This window comes from Momordica charantia, assembly GCF_013281855.1.
Source record: "Momordica charantia cultivar OHB3-1 chromosome 2 unlocalized genomic scaffold, Mcharantia_2.0 BLBB01000002.1, whole genome shotgun sequence".
Taxonomy (NCBI): Eukaryota; Viridiplantae; Streptophyta; class Magnoliopsida; order Cucurbitales; family Cucurbitaceae; genus Momordica; species Momordica charantia.
In genome coordinates this window covers 7,519,820-7,533,852 of record NW_028275160.1, presented here as the reverse complement: position 1 = coordinate 7,533,852, position 14,033 = coordinate 7,519,820, and the positions used below count along the sequence as shown (strand labels likewise).

Sequence of the window (14,033 nt, the reverse complement as noted above, 5' to 3'; positions counted from 1 at the left end):
AAAAAACCCTGTAAATAAATATAGTATTGTTTTATGATTCAATTTCAAAGATTAAAGAATTAAATTTAGGTTAAAATATTGATTTGGTTCTTCTACTTCCAACTTTGGTTTGTTTTGATCTCTATACTCTTAAAATATTTGTTTTAGTCTTTGCAATTTCAATTTTGGTTCATTTTAGTCATTTTTTTTTTCAAAATATTTATTTTGGTCCCTGTATATTTAAAAAGTGATCATTTTGGTCCATTAGTTTTATTTTTAATCCCATTTTTTTAAATCACAATTTCAACACGACACTAAAATCAATATATTTCTTAAAATGTAAATATTACTTTATACTAAAGAGTTTTCGTATGGGTAAAATTTATGTTAAAATTTTGCAAAGTGAAATTAAAATTACCACCTTTTAAAAGTACAGATATCAAAATAAACATTTTTAAAGTACGGAGACTAAAATGAACCCAAACTGAAAATACAAATCAAAATAATATTTTAAATCTTGAGTTAAATGATTAGATGCGTGGAACTGGTCAAAAAACTTAAAGGATATAAATAAAATATATATATATACTTGAAAACCAAATAACATATTTTTAGACATTTAAAAAATGGGGGAAACTTTCATTCTTTGCAAGCCCATGGAGGGGTAAGGAAAGTCCCCACATGGGCACATGGGTTTTTGCAGCTAAGCCAAGCCACACCATATATTATATACACACAAATCATATGTTATATTTATAATATGGTAAGTGGGAAGGAATTAAAACTGAAGTTTTTTGGAATTTCGAAACTTATTCTTGTTCAACAATAACAATGGCAAGGGGTCCTGCTCCTGCAGACATGAACACAGCACGGCTGATAAGAGTGGATCAGTCAGGAAGGGGGGATTTCAAGAAGATTCAAGACGCCATTGATTCTGTTCCTTCCCATAACAATGAACTTGTTTTCATTTGGGTTAAGCCTGGAACTTATAGGTTAAATTTCTCATCTCTATTCCATTAGTCTCAAATTTTGTCGTTAATCTCAACATTAGCTAATATTTTGAATAAAAAGTTGACATATGTATATAGAATTTGGGACTGCGTGGTAATTACCACGTTCCAATCTTACCTAAAACCTTCTCTTTCTATTGTTGAGATTAGGGTTGTGCTTTTCTATTGTCTATCCGATCTTGCCTTAATCTCTCCGTTAGAAATGATAGTTTCTCCCACATTTGTTATGTTTTCCGACTTAATACAAGTAAATTTCCAGGTTAATTACCTTATGACAGTTCTAAATTCTATCATATATCAAATTTCTATTCAAGATTTTAATGAATATTTTTTTAAAGGGTATTTTTGAAACATTTAGAAAACAAAGGAAAATACTTTACTCTGAACAATTTTATCCTCGTTCATATTAAATGTTTGTCAATTTTTGTAATGATGGCTGAGGACAAAGATTACACAACTGTACGAAGCTAATTATTTTCCCATGCAAATTAGCCTTTTTGTTTCTCCTATTTATATGTAATTAATTTTGTTTGTTTTCGAACGTTTTAAGATTAAATCGAAACTTTTTACTTTAAATTAAAGAAGCTCTTCTAAATTCCAGTTGAGAATTCTTAGAGTGTTTTTTAATCTTAATTAAATAAAATCCAGATATTAAACAATTATGTTATGTCTCTGTGGTAATTTAATTGGGATTTTCCTTTTCTTTTTTCGAAATTGGGCTGCAGGGAAAAAATTGTGGTGCCGGAGGAGAAGCCGTACATAACACTGAGCGGCAGCAACGCCGCCGACACCATAATAACGTGGAAGCAAGGGACAGATTTACTGGAATCTGCGGCCATCTCTGTGTTCGCTCCGGACTTCGTCGGCCGTTTTCTGACCATCCAGAACACGTTCGGCAGCAGCGGCATTGCGGTGGCGCTACGTGTCTCCGCTGACAGAGCCGCCTTCTACGGCTGCCGGATAATATCCTATCAAGACACGCTTCTCGACGACGCCGGAAGGCATTATTTCAAGAACTGCTACATCGAAGGAGCCACCGATTTCATCTGCGGAAACGCCGCTTCTCTCTATGAGGTTCTAGTTAATTGAATTCTAAAATTTCTGTTTCTTTTGAGATTTTTTTTGTTTATTTTCAATTCTTTGTTAAAATTTGTTTTATTTTGGTTAGTAAAAATGTCTAGTTTTATCCTTAAATTTTTAAAATATAATTATATCATTTTTTGAAAATTGGGTTTATTTAGTCACAATTTTTTTCCGTATATTTTTATTTTTTTAAAATCAAATTTCAATTCTTAGCTAAATTTAAAAAAGAGAAACAAGCTCTTAAAACTATTTTTTTAGTCTAACAAAATATTAAACAAAAAGATAATAAAACAAAAAATTCTGTGGTTGAAAATAGTGTTTTACCAACTTAATTTTCAAAAATTGAAAACCACGCGTAAAATTTATTATTGGAGCCTTAACTATTTAAATTTTAAGGTCAAAGCGGACATAGGTCAGTGGTTATCTCCAACCAAAAGGTTGTGAATTCAATCTCCTCCGCACATGTTTTACTAGAAAAAAAAAACTATTAAAAAACAAACGAATGTCTTCATGAAGAGCAGTTTAACTTGGCTTAATTTTTTAAAATAAAAAACTGAAAACAAAATAGTTATCAAACGAGTCTAACATTTTAGTTTATTGAGTTGTAGAAGTGTCACTTGCATTCAACGTCGGAGAGGGGTGGGGCAATGACTGCGCAACACCGAAACTCGGGGGAGGAGAACACTGGGTTCATGTTCTTGGGGTGTAAAATCACAGGAACTGGATCGACTTTGCTTGGACGGCCATGGGGGGCTTGCTCTAGGGTTGTGTTTGGCTACACTTACATGTCCAATGTTGTTGTTCCTAAAGGCTGGAGTGATTGGGGAGATCAAACCAAGCAAAGGTAATAAATGGCCTATCATTGTTTTAGGTTAAATTCTTGCATTTAAACTTCACAAATTATTTCCAATATGGTTTACAAGAACTAAAACCAACCTGAAAAATAGGCCAAAATAGTATTTTAGTATTTTACACTTGTTTTTAGTGAAATTACAAGTTTAGTTTTTGGACTTTTAAGGTTATGTTTAATAGGTATATAAAATTTCAGTTTTGTATCTAATAGATTTCTTTAATGGTGTCTAAATAGAGATCCCAATAACGGGTCTAAATTTAAATTTTATGATTTTGTGCGAGGTAATGAACAGAACGGTGGTATATGGAGAATACAAGTGCTACGGGGTAGGGGCCAACAGAGCCAAAAGAGTTTCGTGGTCGCGCAACCTATCGACCAATGAAGCTGCTGTCTTCTTCACTAAAGACATGATCGGCGGCCGAGCTTGGCTTCGACCTTCGCCTTCTCATTTCAAGAGGAGCTCTTCCACTTCTTCCACCATTAATGTCTAACAAAACAACATAACTCATCATCTCTTTCTTATAATTATCAAAACTATTTCATTAATGGTTACATAACTTCTCATTGTTTTCAAATTTGTTTGTTGTATATTTCATTCATACTCACTTGGATCGCACAAGCCATTTTCAAATTGGTGTTGAATAAATTTAATTTTATAGTCGAATGTGTGAATATCTCACTTGTTAGCGATGCGACTAAAGTTCTATGTTGTGGGATAATCGAGAGTGCTGTCATATAGTAAAAAGGTGATTATACTACAAGGAGAAGATCTCCTGATAGGTACATACTACCACCTTGATCACCCTTCCTAATATTCTCCTTCTACAAAAGGGGTGGAGTCAGTTGGTCGAGTACCACATATGTGCTAGGTTTTGATGTACAGTAACTAGTTCATGTCGTAAGACTTCTACATTAGGCTCATGTTGACGTATCACCTCGTCCTCAATTCTAATACACCATTATCAGCTTAGGTTAGTAAGGCTTCCACATTAGACTCGTGTTGATATGTTCACATCATGCTCAATTTTGATAAACAGTTAGAGTCCTTTCACATGAGCTCATGCTGACATGTCACCTCGTTCAAAATCCAACATTAACATTTCGCATTACTTAGATAAGAGAAAAAAACATGGTATATAAGTAAGAGATAACATCTTCACGCCCAACTAACAAATTATTGTTGAATCTCCGATAAGGAGTAGGTAGCAATCACCAACGAACTAACAAATTTTCACTTTAGAAACTGAGAAAGAATATGATTAAAGCGTGTTCATAGTAGGAAGAATAATGTATCAGATATGTTGGAAGATTAAAAGAAATTTTAACTGAACAAATTGGATATTTTTTGTTAAAATCCAAAACCCAAGGCAGGGTAGAGCTTCAATTCCAAATTCCAATTCCTCCAATTCTTTTTCCCCGCCGGCGGAAGTTGCCACATTTCTCCGGTTCAGCTCGAAAATGGAGGGGAAAAGCAAGATTCTGATCATCGGAGCGACAGGAAACCTAGGGTTCCATTTGGCTCAAGCCAGCTGCAATGCTTCCCACCCTACGTTTGCTCTGGTCAGAGATTCTGCCTTCTCTACACCTCACAAACTGGACAAGCTCCGAACTCTCTCCGATGCCGGAGTTACATTCCTCAGGGTTTCTCTCTTCATCTTCGTTTTCTTGGACAATTTTGATCACATTTTGCAGTTGTTTCGTGCTGGCGATGAAATGATATTAATTTTGAACTGTTTTAACCACTTAGGGTTCTCTGGAAGACGAAGCTAGCCTTAAGGAAGCTGTTAATCAAGTCGATGCGATCATTTGTGCCGTTTCGTCTAGACAGGTTTTGGATCAGAAGCTTCTGATTCGAATCATTAAACAAACTGGATGCGTCAAGGCAAGTACTGCTCGACGCCTCTTTATTTTCCTTGTGCAAATTTCATTCCTAGATTTGATTTTAGTTCATGTAATTCTTATTCTTGGCACATTTCTGTTGTGCGTACTCTAGAAAATGAACAAAAACGATAAGGAAATTAGAATGCATAAGTGCCAGACGGCATTGAACTGTTACTCGTGGATAATTTTTGCATCAATCTGTTGGTTGAGGTTGTAGATTAATGTAATGGTTTTGATCTGCTTCTATGTTAAGATCACATTCCTTAGGTACTGCAATCTCAAATCTGCAATTTAGGATATTATTCTTTGAAATTTGAATGATATTTATAGGCTAGCTTAGTAACTTTCACAAAGATTTCATCTTGGTTGTTTGGTTACACTGCAGAGGTTTATTCCATCGGAATTTGGACTAGATCCTGATAAGGTTCAAATATCAAAAATGGACTATGACTTCTATTCCAGGAAAGCTGAAATTCGTCGGCTAGTTGAAGAAGGCATTCCATATACCATAATTTCTTGTAATTTTTTTACGAGCTATTTACTTCCTTCACTTGTTCAACCAGGCATGAAAAGTCCTCCAAGGGATAAGGTGACAATATTTGGTGATGGAAATACCAAAGGTCTGTGTTTACCGCAAACTCAATTCTACACGTTGATTTCTTTTGGATGTTGATAATTATGATCTTCAGATATGGAGGAAATTTGATGATTAGTTGCTTCTTTGTGATCATACGGCAGGTGTATTTGTGAACATCAGTGATGTTGCTGCCTTAACAATTAGGGCAGTAGATGATCCACGCACATTGAACAAGATTGTATATCTAAGGCCTGAAGGAAATGTCTATTCCTTGAATGAATTGGTAGAGATTTGGGAGTGTAAAATTGGGAAGACGCTTGAGAGGATTTATGTTTCAGAAGAAGATCTGCTAAGGATAATTAAAGGTATTATATTTCATTTCAAATGAGCCTTTGAATTCTGAAATTTTCATTACTAGCACAAGCAATTGTTCTATGCAATAACTATGAATGATGCCTCTCAAAAACCGAATGTAAAGATGACTTGGAACAAACATGACTTGGAACAAAAACCGAATGTAAATGCAGTGATTCATTAATCATGACCCAATTTGCAGCTGATCTTGGGAAATTCAAAATTTCTTGTTTTTTATTTTTTTGGTTCAAATACACATTTATGTTTAAGCATAGAGGGGGGCTTGCTTCACCAGTTTAGGAAGTCTGAGTTGAGTTGGTGACTTGACGTTGAGAAACCTGGATTTTTATAGCCTATAATTGGATTGTCAAGAAAAATAAGTTTCAGAAATTAGGCTGATAACCATTTTGTTTTTGGTTTTTGGTTTTTAAAAATAAAGCTAGAAACACTAATTTCAAGTGTTTCTTTGTTTTGTTATCTACCTTTTGAAAAGGTTTCCAAAATTTAAGCCAAATCTTGAAAACTTAGAAAAATAGTTTTTCAAAACTTATTTTCGGTTTTGAAATTTAGCTTAGGAATTCAAATGTGTTTTGAAGGAATGTGAAAACATACCAAAAAATTGTTTTAATTTTAAGAAACAGAAACAAAAATCAAAATGATTATCAAATGGGGCCTTAAATTACCGTTTCTGTAACTCAATACTTAAGAGTAGCCTAAGAGATAGGATTCAAAAGCTTGGGTTTTATGTAATTTAGGTGGTTTACATAGGTAATGGGCAGGAGTTACTAACCCTATAGCTTAATTCTAGGCTACTCAAACCAATTCCTTGGGCCAAATTTCCATCATAGATTCTTTAATCTGTGAGTTGAAAATGTTAGGGGCCGACTTCCGAGAGATAAAATGTTATGACCCAATTTTATCTACAATTACAGAGCAAAAAATGCCCAAGGGAGCTTCCCCAACTCTTACCAGAACCCTAAAAAATATGAGCCTTACAAAAGGTACCAAAAAACATACCCTCCCCTCATTCCTCTTACTCTTTAAATCACTCCCAAATTTTACCTCATCACACTCCCTCTCTAACTAACAATATTCTTTGTGTCCCACAAATCAGACGCCCTCACTCACTATGTCGCCCCTCTACTTTATTTCCTCTCTAACAGGTATAAACCTTAGTGACCCGGGGCTCATTAACCTCATATTAGTTCATTTCGTACACAAACTATTTTCTGCATGAATAGAGAATGGACATTGTAGAACTGAATTGGAATATAAATTGGCTATTCAATTATCTGGTTGCCCAATGATGTTGCACTTAATTGTTCTTTTGATTCTCTATTGTGATTGCAGAGACTCCTTACCCTGACAACATGGAGTTCATTTTCATATATTCTGCATTCGTAAAGGGAGATCAAACGTATTTCGATATCGAGGCATCAAATGGCGTTGATGGTTCAAAATTGTTTCCACAACTCAAGCACACCACAATTAGTGAATTTCTGGACACCCTATTGTAATGATTTTCAAATTCTTATTAATTTTTTGTTCATATTGATTGATAGTGGTAACCAGTAACAATAAGATAGTATTATGCATTCATGCTCTTATTTGATAACTTTTAATTTTTAGGTTATTAATTCATGGGAACTGTTAGATACTTGTTGAACACTACTAACGAAATACTGGCGTGGCATGTTCATTATATCACATCACTGAGATCAAATTTATCTAATAGGTATTCTACGTCAATATTACATTAATGAGTTCATATACTGAATAGCAACAATATTCAAGATAAAGTGGTTAAATTTACCATTTTTTTAAAGTAAAACATGTGGAATTGGGGGATCGAACTTGATCAATTGTTAGGTTCCTGATAGATCCAATTTTTCTAAAAAACGATTAAGATGGTTTGTAATGAAAATTTTAGAGAGTAAACCAAAATATTTGAAATTGGAGCATTAAAATATAGGTTAAATATATGTTTTAGTGTCTAAATTTTTGTGTTTTTTCAATTTAGTCTCTATTGTTTAAAAGTTTTGATTTAGTTTCTTTATGTTTTAATATTTTTCAATCTAGTCACTCACCGTTGGTGAATATTAAAATTAAGAAATGATAAACTTACATCACATAATACTTAGTGAATTTGACAAAAATTTAGAAGAGGAAAAATATAATCAATGGGAGAAAGCTTAAAATTTTTACCAATTTCTTAAAATTTTGGAAATTATAAATTTTCCTCTCGCATTTTTCTCTCTAAATTTGTGCTAACTCAACACACCTCAGAATTATTTCATATAAATTTACTATCAACCAATTTTAACATTTACTAATTATTATACTATTAAAAATTTTAAATAATAGAAACTAAATTGAAAAACACTAAATACACTGGAGGCCAAAATATATATCTACCCAAAAATATTGTACTGAGAAGAATGAAGGAAAAAACGAAAATATCCACAGTCCACACAAAATGAGCAAAATGTAAAAATAATAATAAAAATAAAAATAAAAGTTGGCCATTGTTGACCTTCGAGAAGAACCCAAGTTAATGGCGGCGGCGGCCATCCTTCCCCCACCAACCACTGCCACATGTCTTAAGGCTCTTAGCCACCGGCCACCGCATCTTCCTCAATGTTCCACCATTTTAATAGCGGAAAAGAAAAGGAAAAAAAAAATAATACTTTTTTAACATTATTTTATTTGTTTTTAACCAAGGATACCACGTAATAAAAATGTATAATAACTTTACATTCACTTTGAGATATAATCCATAAATATCAATTTGGTACCGCAATATTTTACTAATTATCGTTAAATTTTTGACACGTAAGAGATAAAAGATAAAAAATAGATTTTTTTTAAACAAAGGAAGGTTGCTCTGATAACATAGATGAGCACTCAGTATTTTTTTTCTAATTTTGGAAGGAAAAGAAATTCATTTTTAAGCTTTGTTTTTAAACTTTACATTTTTTATTTTAAATTTAGTTTTGTTGAGCTAGTTCCTGAAATAAATAGATGTGATGTGAAAATTTAAAGTAATTACAGAAATACAATAATTTAGCCACAAAATCAAGCAAGTAAAGAAAAAGGAATAAACTCAACAATAAAACTTCTAGAAAAAAGACTCAGTCCAAAGTCCAAACTTAATTAAAAAGTATCCAACACGAATAAAAAAATTTAGCACCCACAAAAATAATTGCTTTAGCTCAGAGTTAGCTGCAAATCTTTGGAAAAAAAGAAATGAAAGCGAAATCTATAATTTCAATGCTTATCTAAATTCAGAATTTAATTGGACAAAATTTAAATTTTAAATTAACTTTAAAAAATTAATATTAACTTCGTCGCCCACGTTAGTTTTTTATTTATAAAAAATAATGGATTGAAGGGCTTATGGCCCTATAGGGGTAATTTTGACATTTTACGATTATTCCATTTCGCAATATATAAATATGAGTTTTCACACTTCCGAGTCCCATACGAATCAAAGGCAATATTTCGAATCAACGAAGAACGAAAATTCTCCCACCGTCTTCTTCTTTCGATTTCCAGCTCGCCGGTAGTTCTCCGATCAACTATTTGTTCTCCGTGAGGCTTAATCCGATGGCGCAGAAGCTCAAGGTTCTCATCATCGGAGGAACTGGTTATATCGGAAAATTTATTGTACAAGCCAGCGCCAAAGCTGGTCATCCAACCTACGCATTGCTCCGCAAATCCTCCGCCAAGTCTCGGATCATCAACAATTTCAGGAGCTTGGGCGTCAATTTTGTCTACGTAAGTTCGTTATACTCTATTTCTCTGGATTTTGTTGTTTGGTTGATCAGAATGTTCAGGAAGATTATGTGGAATCGATTGCTGAACTGTTCCCGGTTTTCTTGCATTACTAGTTTGTTCGCAATTACCTAATGTAGGTTTGTTTGCCTCAATTTGCTCGTGTTTTGTTTCTTTGAAACTAATAATGTAGCATATACTGATGATCATTTAAGTCATTCGCATCATAAATCTCTTTAATCTTGGGAATCAAGATGAATTTTCGTAGTGGAAATGACAATGTTCGATTTGCTAAAACGCTGAGAATTGAGCAGGGAGATATCTTCGACAATGAGAGTCTGGTTGAGGCTATAAAGCAGGTTGATGTGGTGATATCCACCATTGGTGGCCATATGATACCCTATCAGCATAAGATCTTATCTGCTATCAAACAAGCGGGCAATGTCAAGGTAACCTTCATTTCATCACTATTATTTCTTCACCAAACTTGTTCAATATTTTGCCATACAACTATGGCATTGATTATCGTTACTGCAATATGCGTTCTGCTAATGGATTGGAAAACTATGACAATTAAAGTTTGTATGGTGCAGAGATTCTTTCCCTCAGAGTTTGGCAACGATGCCGATCACATCCACGCGGTGGAGCCGGCGAAATCAATGTATGCTGCGAAGGCTGAATTTCGTAGGGCTGTTGAAGCAGAGGGAATCCCTCATACATTTGTGGTATGCAATTTCTTCGATGGTTACTTTCTTAGCAACTTGTCTCAGCCAGATGCAGACGTTCCACCTAGAGACAAAGTCGTAATCTTAGGGGATGGAAATCCCAAAGGTATAAATTGTTAATTGCATTGTCTTGAATTCTGATTGAACTTTTTATTTTCCCGGGTTATTTTACAGCACCATTTCCCATTTCCTTGAGTTGAATTGGTTTCCAAAGTGATAAGCTTCCTCGAAATCAAATAGATATTGAAGCGTTTCATTGGATTTTTTTTAATCAAAAACTTCCAACATGTACATATATTTGTTATGTATGGTTGACCGCAACAAGAAAGATTCATTCATGATCATTTTATTGAAGGGAAATGGATTTGGCTTCAGTAGCACCTCACACTACCCATTCTGAATCTGTGTTTTTTCCTGAAGCAATTTACAACTTTTCTAGAAATACTTCTACATATGCACATGCAATATATAATTGACTGCAACATGAAGCACTGTTTCTTGAAGGGTGAAATGGATTTGGTTTCAGCAGCACCTTACACTATTCATTCTGCAGTTGTTTGTTTCCTGAAGTAGTAATGTACAAGGAAGAAAACTTTATAATAAAAAGAAGTTCTACATATACACATGTTATATATAATGGACTGCAACATGAATCATCATTCACAACACCAGCTGTTTGAAGAGAAGCACCTCTCACACAATTCACTCTGTATCTATTTTGTTTGGTGAAGTGATTTACAACAAGGAAGAAGACGTTGGAACATACACCATCCGAGCCATAGATGATCCAAGAACCCTCAACAAGATCGTGTACATTAGACCCCCAGCCAACATCTACTCGACCAACGATCTGGTCTCGCTGTGGGAAAGAAAAATCGGCAGGAGTCTTAGAAGGACCTACGTCCCAGAGGAGGAGCTGCTGAAGAAAATCCAAGGTTGGTGTGGGAAAAACAACAAAATTTCTGTTCTACCACATGTTTTCAGTTCTAATACATAGACTAACGAACACATTCATTTTTTTGCAAATGATCTTTTGCAGAGGCCTCATATCCACTTAATATAGAATTGGCACTTTGTCACACTGCTCAGGTGAAGGGAGATCAAACCAACTTTGATATTGAACCATCATTTGGAGTGGAAGCCTCAGAGCTGTACCCAGATGTTCAATACACAACTGTGGATGAATACCTCAACCAATTTGTCTAAAAAGCAAACAACCCCAAGAAGCCTCTCTTTTCTTTTTCCCCTTTTTCTTTGGGTGTAATGGGTTCAGCCAGGTTTGTCTTCTATTTGTGTAAAATAAGGAAATGCACTCGTTTGAAGAACAGAGGTTCTTGTAGATGGCCTCACTGACCCAGAATTGCATAATTTAAGCCAGTAGCCTAAAGTGGCTTTATTTTGTTATAGTGAAGCACTTTTATCCCAAGAAAAAATGGGAAAAAAGATGAGCAATCTGTACGCTTACCAGAAAAAAGCTATATTGAGGTTCTTACCGTTAATCTTTTTAAATAAATTTGAGTTTTTGTTAAATGATTAAACAAAAGTATAACGAAAAGATTAAATCTTTTCAGGTTAAATTATAAGTTCAGACCTTGAATTATGTCAAATATAAGTTCAGACCTTGAATTATGTCAAATATATATCAAAATTTCAAAAGTGTTTAATAAGTTTCTAAACTTTTATGACTTGTTTGGTAATGAACGTTTTCGTTTCTTGTTTCTTGTTTCTAATTTTCTTAAGAAATCTAAGCATTTTAGCAACTAATTATATAGGCATTTTCTTAAGAAATCTAAGTATTTTACAACTAACTTTATTTCTTGATGAATTCTTGGAGGTTGAAACCATGCAACACATTTTTCTTCTTTAAAAATAAAGAAACAAAAACACGAAACATGAGCCCTATATTTCTTGTTTTTCCTTTTTTTGAGAATATTCTCAAAATTGTATACAAATTTTGGAAACCAACAGTTTATTATTTTTTGTTTCCATTTCCAATTTGTTTCAAAACATAGATAAAAAGGTTGTTTTTATCATACTTTGAATTCGTGGATGTTAAGGTCATGCAATTAATTTTTCTTTATTAAAAATGAAGAAACAAAAACAAGAACGTTATCAAACGAGCCATTAGTATTTTTTTTTGCCCCTAAACTTCAAAAATATTTAAAAGGTCTTTGAACTATTGACATACTATTAATTCTTTTTTGAGTGCATCATGTAGGCGTATGAGATCAAACTCACAACCTCTTTGTTGGAGATATATGTCAATTACCGTTGAGTTATGCTCGATTTGGTATTAATTTGTGTTTAATAGATCTTTAACCTTTAAAAAGAATATATATATATATATATATATATATATATATATATATATATATATATATATATATATATATATATATATATATATATATATCATGCATCAAGGATGTATTTGAGATGCAATTGAATGTTTGGGGAAAATGTTAGATATTTTTTAAAGTTTTACCAGCCACAATATTGAGAGCTCAAGGACTTATTAGAATATTTTTTTAAGTTCAGAGATGGATTATACATTAACTCTAAAAGTTTAGGGACAAAATTTGTAATTTAACATTTTTTTTAGGCAAAGTATAAAGGCACGAACATAATATTTAACTATTAAAAAATTAAATTAATAATCTTTAAAATTTTAGAAACTTAACTAAAATAATTTCTAATTTCTAAAGTAAGAATCCTTTTGGCTTACCAATAAAAGAATGTCTTTTTCTGTTTAAGGACAGCCGTGTCCCCTCTATCTAGTAAGGTAAGTCGCCTTATGTTAGTTTAATTGGGGGCCCTTTCTAGGGTCATTTGATTTGAAGAAAAATTTTAATAAATTTTTATTAAAATATTTAGATATATAGACATGTCATTCCAAATGCAACCCAATTTTCCATTCAACAAAACATGATCGGTCTATTAACAAAATTCAATTCTTCATATAGACATGTTTATATATGATTTAATCAGATAACATTGAGAATTTTAAAATATTAAAAACTAAGTTAATTATCATCTAAAATATTATATACCACATATTTTAATGAAAATATTAACCACGAAGGAGTAGAATGGTAGGATTTGAACTTATAATATAATATATTAATTTTTTCTTTTTTCTACCTATATCCCTTCTTCCTTTCTATAGAAATTTTTTTTCTTTTTTCTTATTTTCTTTATAGAAATTTATAATCTTAAATAACTCATTACAAATTTATGATCTATAATACCCCACACACCCAAAAAGAACAAAATTGTAGAAGTTGGCCATTGTTGACCAACCTATTAAAATCGTGACTAACGTGAGCCGCCGCCGCCGGCGCTGGCCTTATCCTTTACCCACGGCCACCAATGCAACCACTTTTTTTAATCTTGATTTTAAACTATTATTTCCACAGATTTAATCTTAAAATTTAGAAAGAAAATTGTAAAAGTTAATACCTTCTCAAAACTAAATCAACCACTTTTTTTAATCTTGATTTTAAACTATTATTTCCACAGATTTAATCTTAAAATTTAGAAAGAAAATTGTAAAAGTTAATACCTTCTCAAAACTAAATCAGGAAGACGTTAAAATTTAGGTACCTACTGATGAGTAGTTATCTTCCCACCTATGATCATTCAAAAAAAATGATAATTAGAATAGATGAATGCATTATATATATATATATATAATCTATTTTTTAATAGTATTAGATAATAAAATATATATTTATACTTATGCGTATGTACCTAAGTTTTATTCATTAAAAAAAATTATCTTTACTGGATGATAAAAG

General features: G+C 32.7%; 3 protein-coding genes across 4 annotated transcripts; all 3 read left to right on the top strand.

The window, feature by feature from the left end:
* The first annotated feature begins 757 nt into the window (after window positions 1–757).
* On the top strand, window positions 758–3,583 carry PE11 (pectinesterase 11). 2 transcript variants are annotated; one of them, XM_088120866.1, is made up of 4 exons: window positions 758–971; window positions 1,715–2,063; window positions 2,684–2,916; window positions 3,218–3,583. In XM_088120866.1, the coding sequence occupies exons 1-4, from the start codon at window positions 811–813 to the stop codon at window positions 3,414–3,416; spliced, it is 942 nt and encodes a 313-aa protein (XP_087976992.1). In that variant the 5' UTR covers window positions 758–810; the 3' UTR covers window positions 3,417–3,583. The 2 variants fall into 2 exon arrangements, with proteins under 2 accessions (XP_087976992.1, XP_022146302.1); XM_022290610.2 differs by having other exon boundaries at window positions 2,681–2,916.
* Window positions 3,584–4,204: 621 nt separating this feature from the next.
* LOC111015396 (NmrA-like negative transcriptional regulator family protein) lies at window positions 4,205–7,344 on the top strand. Its single transcript, XM_022290410.2, has 5 exons — window positions 4,205–4,566; window positions 4,673–4,807; window positions 5,192–5,426; window positions 5,545–5,748; window positions 7,088–7,344. The coding sequence occupies exons 1-5, from the start codon at window positions 4,384–4,386 to the stop codon at window positions 7,252–7,254; spliced, it is 924 nt and encodes a 307-aa protein (XP_022146102.1). The 5' UTR covers window positions 4,205–4,383; the 3' UTR covers window positions 7,255–7,344.
* A 1,864-nt stretch (window positions 7,345–9,208) lies between these two features.
* On the top strand, window positions 9,209–11,640 carry LOC111015535 (phenylcoumaran benzylic ether reductase Pyrc5). Its single transcript, XM_022290599.2, has 5 exons — window positions 9,209–9,514; window positions 9,826–9,960; window positions 10,105–10,342; window positions 10,968–11,171; window positions 11,276–11,640. The coding sequence occupies exons 1-5, from the start codon at window positions 9,344–9,346 to the stop codon at window positions 11,440–11,442; spliced, it is 915 nt and encodes a 304-aa protein (XP_022146291.1). The 5' UTR covers window positions 9,209–9,343; the 3' UTR covers window positions 11,443–11,640.
* The last annotated feature ends 2,393 nt before the right edge of the window (window positions 11,641–14,033 follow it).